This window comes from Takifugu rubripes, chromosome 14 (assembly GCF_901000725.2).
Source record: "Takifugu rubripes chromosome 14, fTakRub1.2, whole genome shotgun sequence".
Taxonomy (NCBI): Eukaryota; Metazoa; Chordata; class Actinopteri; order Tetraodontiformes; family Tetraodontidae; genus Takifugu; species Takifugu rubripes.
The window spans coordinates 6,337,005-6,346,050 of NC_042298.1; the positions used below are offsets into that span (position 1 = coordinate 6,337,005).

At 46.0% G+C, this 9,046-nt stretch overlaps 1 protein-coding gene across 2 annotated transcripts; it reads left to right on the forward strand.

Moving 5' to 3' along the window:
• Nucleotides 1-23: 23 nt before the first annotated feature.
• On the forward strand, nt 24-8,580 carry csf1ra (colony stimulating factor 1 receptor, a). 2 transcript variants are annotated; one of them, XM_029847636.1, is made up of 22 exons: nt 24-195; nt 318-387; nt 1,583-1,870; nt 1,975-2,262; nt 2,336-2,472; nt 2,552-2,717; nt 2,801-3,002; nt 3,235-3,350; nt 3,669-3,780; nt 3,874-4,073; nt 4,289-4,380; nt 4,473-4,599; nt 4,740-4,893; nt 4,978-5,111; nt 5,245-5,407; nt 5,498-5,577; nt 5,663-5,766; nt 5,847-5,969; nt 6,053-6,164; nt 6,245-6,344; nt 7,048-7,159; nt 7,260-8,580. In XM_029847636.1, exons 2-22 carry the CDS (start codon nt 336-338, stop codon nt 7,407-7,409), a joined length of 3,012 nt encoding a protein of 1,003 aa, XP_029703496.1. In that variant the 5' UTR covers nt 24-195; nt 318-335; the 3' UTR covers nt 7,410-8,580. The 2 variants fall into 2 exon arrangements, with proteins under 2 accessions (XP_029703496.1, XP_003970402.2); XM_003970353.3 differs by having other exon boundaries at nt 26-195; nt 4,740-4,847; nt 5,001-5,111.
• The last annotated feature ends 466 nt before the right edge of the window (nt 8,581-9,046 follow it).

Sequence of the window (9,046 nt, forward strand, 5' to 3'; positions counted from 1 at the left end):
ACCCACACACTCTTGCTCCACCCAGTTGCTGCTGCACGAGTGATTTCATGTTTGCTGCCTGCCTCCTGAGGTGGAGAGTCTGTAAACAAGCAGAAGGGGAGCAGGAGCACAGAAGCAACAGAGGAATTTGTGAAGTGACAGGAATTTTGGTGTAAACTCCGGAGGCCGGAATCGTCAAGGCTGGAGACATCACAGGTGAGAACAAAGGAAGCAACACACACTGGCATTACAGTTATTCTGACACAAAAGCTTGGACGGAATGATCCTCTAGAATCTGGGGGACAAATGGTGTTTTAGTGTTTTCATTTCTCCTACAGCTTTGAAGTTGTTCCAAGATGCAGTCTTTCCTCCCACTGCTGATGGGGATTATGGCCTCTGCTTCTTCAGGTAAAAGCAGAAAATATGTCTCTGTCTCATGTCCTGCCCATCACGAACCTTCCAATGGGAGTGGAGAGCAAGCAGATATTTTTTTTAAAATATCTGTTGATATCTGTTGATTTACAAACATCTCAGAAGCTTTTTGTGTAATGCAAATAAGTTTGTGCACCAGAAATCAATTAGTTATACATACTGGCTGTAGAATTGTGACCATGAAACCCTCATGTTGTGTATTTCATGGCATGAACTCAAGGCCTTGCTGCCAGGGGGGAAGTGAAAACTCCCTTTTACAGCTTGTGTGAATTCTCTGTAGAATCATGAGATGCTTTAAAGTCATTCTGCCTCTGTCAGGTTCTTCTTGATTCATAAACTCTGAACAACACTCATGTTCTATAGTTGAGTCTCATCTGCTAATTCATGAATTTCCATTGGAGCACACAAGGACCTCTGTTGTTTGGATTAATTATAGACGAGCGAATTAGCTGCACTTATTGGTGGATTATTGCACAAGGTCTAATTGAGGTTAACCTAAAATTGGAAAAATTGTTCATTTAGTCATGTCAATATGGAGATAAAGTTAAAAAAAAAAAAAAAAAAAAAATATATATATATATATATATATATCATCGCCAGTCTGGCTGCTGAGAACGAAAGAATCTTTTCAAACATCTGAATCATCTCAGGATGGAATCCTTCAAATGTCTTCTCAGCTAATTTGTGCTGGGATTTGTGTCAATATGCTGATTGTGAAACTTCAGTTCTGCTTCACGTTTCAAGATGCCCCTGAATGAAAACTTTTATAACCTTTAGTGAAAGTGTGCACCGAGCAGGTCATTGGAAAACATGTTTCCTCAGTTTTGTTTTGAGTTCATTTATTTGCAAAAGTCATCTCCCGATGTTAAACCTTGCAGGTCTAGACTCAATCTTATATCGTCCATAAATTTAGTTGTTTTCAGCAAAATAAATTCTTCAGCAGTGATTTGTGAACAACAGCTCGGGAACCTTAAATGTAAATCTCATTTCTTGCCATATAAAATACAACAGAACCTGTTTTATGCATCCAGATACATTTTTACCATCATAAAAACTGCTCACCTGTTCATATTATTCCGAAACTAAATCTGTCTCGTCATGCAGATGCGATAACTCGTTTTCTAAATATCCTGCAATTAGAAAAACTGATCCATGCCTGATTCCATCACAGTGGAATGGAGACATCCAGTGATCTGGTTCAACTCTAAGGTGGTGCAGAGTTCGGAGGTCGTGGTCAAACCCGGAACCTCTCTGGAGCTGAAGTGCGGGGGCGACGGGCCTGTAAACTGGCAAACAAGACTCCCTAAACACAAACGCTACATGTCCAGGAGCCCCGGCAACCTCCGCACCATAAGGGTCGCGCGTCCCACCGCAGAATTCACCGGAACCTACAAGTGTTTTTACAGCGCCTGGGCGCAGCACCGTCACCTGACCTCCTCGGTTCACGTGTACATAAAAGGTGAGCTCTGACTGTGATTTCCTGCTCGCCCTGTCTGCATTGCTTCCACTTGATTCCCCACGACCCGCCATCCTTCTTGAAATTCTCCTTCTTTGCTGCTTTAGATCCAAACCGTGTGTTCTGGACCAGCAGCACATCTCTGAGGGTGGTGAGGAAGGAGGGGGAGGACTACCTGTTGCCCTGCCTGCTGACGGACCCAGAAGCCACAGATCTGGGCCTCCGCATGGACAACGGCACCACGGTGCCCCCAGAGATGAACTACACAGTTTACCGACACCGCGGGATTCTCATCCGCAGCCTCCAGCCCAGCTTCAACGCCGACTACGTCTGCACAGCCAAGGTGAAAGGGGTGGAGAAGACATCCAAGACCTTTTCCATCAACGTCATACAGAGTGAGTGCACTGTGCTGAAAATACCCCTTTTGCTGTTTTCAAGAGGCAACTTTACATTTTTGTCTCATTCCAGAGCTTCGTTTCCCTCCATATGTCTTCTTGGAGATGGATGAATACGTGCGTATCGTTGGGGAGGAACTCCAGATCCGGTGCATGACGCACAACCCCAACTTTAACTACAACGTCACCTGGAATTACACCACCAAGTCGGTTGGTATCGCCCTGTTTTCCTCTTTGTGGTGGGAACCCCAGCTTTAGCTGTGACTTGACTGATGAATGTGGTCCTCAGAGGGTAACAATAGAGGAGAGGGTTCGCTCCAGCGGAGAGAACCGCCTGGACATCCAGAGCATACTCACCATCTCGGCTGTAGACCTCGCAGACACTGGAAACATTTCCTGTATCGGCACGAATGAAGCAGGCGTGAACAGTTCCAACACTTACCTGCTGGTTGTAGGTGAGCCACAAACACGATCTCTCTTGATTTGAGTCTGAAATAAGTCATAAAAACACTGAGTGGCAACATTTCCTCACCAACAGAAAAGCCCTACATTAGGCTGTGGCCCCAGCTGATCCCCAAACTGGCCAGCCAGGGTTTATCGGTGGAGGTGAATGAGGGCGAAGATCTGGAGCTCGGCGTGATGGTGGAAGCGTACCCCCAGATCACAGACCACAGATGGCACACCCCGACGTCTCCCAGCACATCCATGCAGGAGCACATGTTTGTGCGATACAACAACAGGCAAGATCTGGCGCTCGCTAACATATGGACACCACATCTCGATCAAGCATAACACGAGGCCGGGGTGAATTTAGGAGCAAAGCGTGGGTTACTGTGGTTCCATTGGACAGGAAACACTTAGGTCATATACTGCTACTAGAAGGAAGAACTGGTTGCGGGATAAATAGGAACTGTCTGAATTGAAACCACAGAGTTAGTCATTTCAGATCCCCTTTTTCACCCCCTTCTTTAGATACCACGCTAGGCTGCAGTTGAAGAGGATGAATGCACAGGAGCAGGGACAGTACACATTCTACGCCAAGAGCAACTTGGCCAATGGCTCCATTAGCTTCCATGTCAAAATGTATCGTAAGTGACACAGTAAACCACTCAGATGTGTTTTTGTACAAAAGTCATCTGTCCTGAGGCAACCTTTGCAGTTGCCTATTTACAGCTGAATGCATTAACTTAATATGTTCAACAAAACCAAACAGTTCAACCTTAATGCGATACAAACAATCTAAAATGTCCAAATTCATCCAAAAATATTATTTCGGTTTCATCTTACTGCAACCTACCACCAGAGGGCATTTGAGGATTGGCTACAGATGCAGAGAGATGTCATCGAGCGCTCAGCATTTTTTTGTTTTCCAGCGGTTAAAACTGTTTTCCTGTTGTTACTGACAGAGAAACCCATCGCTGTGGTGAGGTGGGAAAATATAACCACGCTCACCTGCACCTCCTTTGGATATCCTGCTCCCCAAATCATCTGGTACCAGTGTTCTGGGATACGGCCGACGTGAGTAGCAACAGACAGGGATCGTTAGTCGGCTGTCTGGAGCCGTTCGGCCAACGATGACCGTCTGCTTGTGTACGCGTTGCAATGAGGCAGGTGCAATGGGAACAACACAGGACTGCCAAAGCAGAACCATCCCCAGGCTCTCACGGTGGAGGTGCAGCGGGAGGAGTACGGAGCCGTGGAGGTGGAGAGCGTCTTCACCGTGGGCCTGTCCAACCACAGGATGACGGTGGAGTGCGTGGCCTTCAACCTCGTTGGCGTCAGCAGCGACACCTTCACTGTGGAGGTCTCTGGTGAGTGTCCAACAGCCCTGATGAACCTCTGAGTCACACCGATCACACAGGTCTCAACCTGACCGAATCTATCACGAGCAGCTGATCCCTTTGTAGTTTTGGTAAAACTCAGCGATTGTGATAGGATTTATTTTGTGTGTTCCGCTGACATTTTTTAAAAATATTATATGTGTGTAAAAGCACAAAGAAACAATTGTGCAACTCTGATTGTACAGATAAGCTCTTCACTTCCACCCTCATCGGGGCAGCGGGTGTCCTGGCCATCTTCCTATTGCTACTGGTTTTCCTGCTTTATAAATACAAACAAGTAAGTTTCATTATCCTAAAAATAGCCAGGTTCAAGTCTTCCGGTTAATGCTTTATACAACTGTATAAACTTTGTTGACTTTCAATCTGAAGAAACCCAGATTTGAGATCCGTTGGAAGATCATTGAAGCAAGAGAGGGAAACAACTACACCTTCATCGACCCCACTCAGCTGCCCTACAATGAGAAGTGGGAGTTTCCAAGAGACAAGCTTAAGCTAGGTTTGAATCACTTCACTCTCTCATAACATTAAGAATCTGCAGATTTTTTTGGGCTGTACTTCACTCAAAGGTCTAGTACCTAATATCAATCTAACTGAGAACACCAACATCTATTTAACTTGTGCTTTTGGTTTCATCAGGGAAGGTTCTGGGGGCAGGAGCTTTTGGGAAGGTTGTGGAGGCCACTGCCTTTGGTTTAGGAGAGGACAAGGACAACACACTGCGTGTGGCTGTGAAAATGTTAAAAGGTGAGCTGATCTTCAGACATCTCAAAAGAAGGACAGATAAAAACAGGTTTGTTTTGAACATTTCATTCTTTTGGTTTTCTTGCTAATCATTTCTTTTACCCAGTCACAAATTGCAATGACATGATCATAGTGGAGGACGTTGTGTGTTTGCAGCCAACGCTCACTCAGATGAGAGGGAGGCTCTGATGTCTGAGCTGAAGATCCTGAGTCACCTGGGCCACCATCAGAACATTGTCAACCTTCTGGGAGCCTGCACCTACGGAGGTCAGCCAGCATCCCCTCTGGGCTCTGTTATTAGGGGGGCTCAGAATCAGTCAGCCAGTTTGCATGAGAAATCCTCATCACGTGCGAGTTTGTTTTCCAAGGAGAGCGCTAACAAGGAGTCTTTCATCCTCAGGACCAGTTCTTGTGATCACAGAGTACTGCAGCCTGGGCGACCTCTTGAACTTTCTTCGTCAGAAGGCAGAAACATTTGTAAACTTAGTTATGAATATTCCTGAGATCATGGAGAACTCCAACGACTACAAAAACATCTGCAACCAGAAGTGGTACATTAGAAGGTATGTGAAGGCTTCACAGGCTAACATTTCTATTTCTGCCAATGCCCGTCTTTTTATTTCTTTGTTTGTCCTGTTTTTTTCTCCCTGCAGTGACAGCGGCATCTCCAGCACGTCTTCAAGCACATATTTGGAGATGAGACCAAGCCAGCAGTCGCATATTGAAGCATCAGGTAGGAGTCACACAACAGCAGCAGCTGAAAGGTATTTGTTTTTTAGCTTCTCACCTTATAAATTGAATTCCCTTCTGACTGGTAGAATCTTTATGTGAGGACAATGGCGACTGGCCGCTGGACATTGACGACTTGCTGAGGTTTTCCCTTCAGGTGGCTCAGGGCCTTGACTTCCTGGCCAGCAGGAATGTGAGTGATTTTGGCCATACTTGGGATTTACACGCTTAAAGAATGTAGCACGCTGTGGTAACATGTGTGCGTGATTCCAGTGCATCCACAGAGACGTGGCTGCTCGCAACGTCCTCTTGACCGACAAGCGAGTGGCCAAGATCTGCGACTTTGGTTTGGCACGAGACATCATGAACGACTCCAACTACGTGGTGAAGGGCAACGTACGATGAGCTGATTGTCTTTTGTCACAGTGGTAGAATAGATGAAACAATAAACGCTGACGCTTTTTGCGTGATGTGTGAAGGCGCGTCTTCCAGTCAAGTGGATGGCTCCTGAGAGTATCTTCGATTGCGTCTACACCGTCCAGAGCGACGTCTGGTCCTACGGCATCCTCCTGTGGGAGATCTTCTCCTTAGGTCAGAGTTGTGCGCAGAGCCATATGACATTTACATATTTGTTTCATGACTTCTGGCTAAAATATATGATCCATGATTAGGCAAGAGCCCCTATCCCAGCATGGCCGTGGACTCCAGGTTCTACAAGATGGTCAAGCGTGGCTACCAGATGTCCCAACCAGATTTCGCCCTTCCCGAGATGTAAGTTCAGCATCATTACTGTCAGTGCTGGTAAATCGCTTCATGTCACCTGAGTACTATTGAGATTTATTGGTAAATCAAGTGACTCTGACTCTCCTAAAAGTCAGAGGTGTTCACTCAGTTTATTAGAGCCTGTGAAGCTGCATCATCTTGTAATTTGTTCACGCTTTCAAGGCTGTGATTGAGATATTAATTTACTTATTGTAAGTGTGCCAAATGTTATGTTCTTTTAGCATTCCTGGGCTCTTTCATGCTATTCCTCTGCCTAAACCTAAAAGATAGATTTCAAGCTTAATGCTGGACTTAAGAAGCAACTGAAAAAACTCTTTTTCCCCCCAGTATCTTAAAGGGGCTTTAGGCCTGTATTTGCAGATTTAGCGTGTCTGTCACGCCACCCAGAATAACTGTGCGATGGAAACAGAGGGGACTGAGTCAGGGCCTCATCATTTGTTGTTTTTGCTGTGAGTCAGGCCTCCGTTCTGCCTGTTAGCCACATGATCTGAGAGCTAAAAATCCATGTAACTGCTATTTCATGCCAGTGAAGTCAGATTGGGGGGTCAGGAGCTCCTATGAACGGGCCCCTCTGCTCAAACTGCGCCACCATCGCTCAGCTTTCGAATCCAGAAATAAAGTCTGATTTTACCCTGCACAGTTTGAAAATTCTGGAAAATTCTGGACAGCTTAAATTCAGTTGTTCTCATAGCTACATGATCATGAAGATGTGCTGGAACCTGGAGCCCACGGAGCGTCCCACCTTTAGCATGATCAGTCAGATGATAAACAGATTACTCGGGGGCCAGGATGAGCAGGAGAAGGTGAGCTGGCCTGAAATTCTTTCAGAAATAAAAACCAAACATCTCTGGTTTATCCAACACAAGAATGTTTCCTAAAAAAGCTCCGTCTGTCTTCCAACAGCTAATCTACCGGAACGTGCAGCCGGAGCAGGTCGCAGAAGGTGAGGCGTGTGATGAGCCCAAGCGTTACGACCCCCCCTGTGAACGGTCCTGTGACCACGAGGAAGAGGAGGAGCCCCTGATGAAGACCAACAACTACCAGTTTTGCTGAGCCCGCCCCAACAACCAGCAAACCCATTTGACTCGCGAACAAGCAACGGGACAGCTGAATCGGCCACGGTACCACGGCCCATCATGACCGCAGGACAGTTGCAGCTATTTCTTCTTTTTTTTTTCTTGTCGTTCTTCTTTTCGCCTCTGTCCGCCAGACAGACAAGCTGCCGCAGCGCGCACGTGGGCTGCTTCTTTGTAGACGGTGACTGAGAATGACAAACGTGGACACGGAAGGAGGACACATGGAGACAAATCATACAAGCGTCCAATGCTACCTTGCCTCAGATATCCCTCGCTCCTCGAGTATTTATCGCTTCACTGTTATATTCTGTCTCAAAGGAGAATGTTCTCGATTGTACTATACACTGAGTCCCAGGTCTTGTTCGTGTTAGTGACATTTCACCCATTTCCTTTATATTATTTTGTCACACGTAGGCTTTGTGCGATAAAGTGGCATCTCCACATGCTCTAAACAAGTTAGTTTTTATTCTCTGATGACCTTAATGGAACATTGTGCTCTTCCACTCATTTAAACAAGCTAAATGGAGCGTAAAGAAGGCGAAGAATGTCTGTGTTGTTTTCTTGTCTGTGCTTTAGTCATAACTGGTTTCCGTGGTCCACACTCACAGAGGCTGTCCGTCAGGGGCAACATGTGATTGTTCCACTCTGATCCGGTTAATTACGTAGTGTTCAGTGTGATTTAGCAGGCAACACAGCTGAACTGAGCAGGGAAAATCTATGGGTCTGATATACTGTAGATCAGATAAGCAAATGTTCCTGCTTGACGGTGTGACAGGGTTTCAGTCCTACGTTGTGTCACTTTTCACTTCCAGTAGATAGAGATGGGTTCTAGAACACCGGCTTCGCCACTATCCACATGTAGCACTCAGCAAACACTGCCAAGAGTACATGTCCGCCTTAAGAATAGCATATAAGCTACAGAGAGAATACAAATGTGTATGATTCCAGGCATTTTGAATGTGCTTGCGTCTGAATGAGATACAATGTCTATAATGTATAAATGGATGTACAGTAAATCAGCTGTGACCTTTATTTTGACTGAAATGTTAGCAAGGATCCACGCATTTTATATTTGTGTTGTGATGTTTGTGACGATGCAAAAGCTGCCGATTAAAACACTGACGAGTAGCGTTGTTCATGGAAACCCAGTCACCTGCTGCGTGGCGCCACTTTCTTCACTTCCTGTTCGGTGGTGAACAACGTTCAGTCAGTACTGCTCCAACTGGGAGTGGAACTGGGATACTGCTGCACGAGGCCAGCAGCTCCACATGGACGACCAGAAGGTGTTAGAGTCAGGACTGTTGGGTTGATGAGCTTTTCCCACAAGGTAAATCTATCTGGAAGAAAAGAAAATCCACTCTGCGAGGACGCCATTCGGACTCGCGATCCACAAATACCCATGACCCCTATTACTCCTGCTGTGAGCGGCCCCGTCTGGCCACCAGCTGTTCACCTACTTGCACGGGCCTGGTTCAGGACAGGATGTGCTGGTCCATGATCTTGATCTTTTGGGGTTTTCTTTGGTCCAACATGTAGGACTAATTTGTGTTTAGAGATGGAAACTGAGACATGCTACCAGTTCCTTACCAAGATCTAAACCAGCAACCCTAGAGA

Bases quoted from the DNA above. Each gene is read 5' to 3' on its own strand.
- csf1ra (XM_029847636.1), top strand. From the start codon at position 336: ATGCAGTCTTTCCTCCCACTGCTGATGGGGATTATGGCCTCTGCTTCT. The intron at 4,600-4,739 runs GTTTGAATCACT...TGGTTTCATCAG, and splicing joins AAGAGACAAGCTTAAGCTAG to GGAAGGTTCTGGGGGCAGGA. The intron at 6,345-7,047 runs GTAAGTTCAGCA...TTGTTCTCATAG, and splicing joins GATTTCGCCCTTCCCGAGAT to CTACATGATCATGAAGATGT.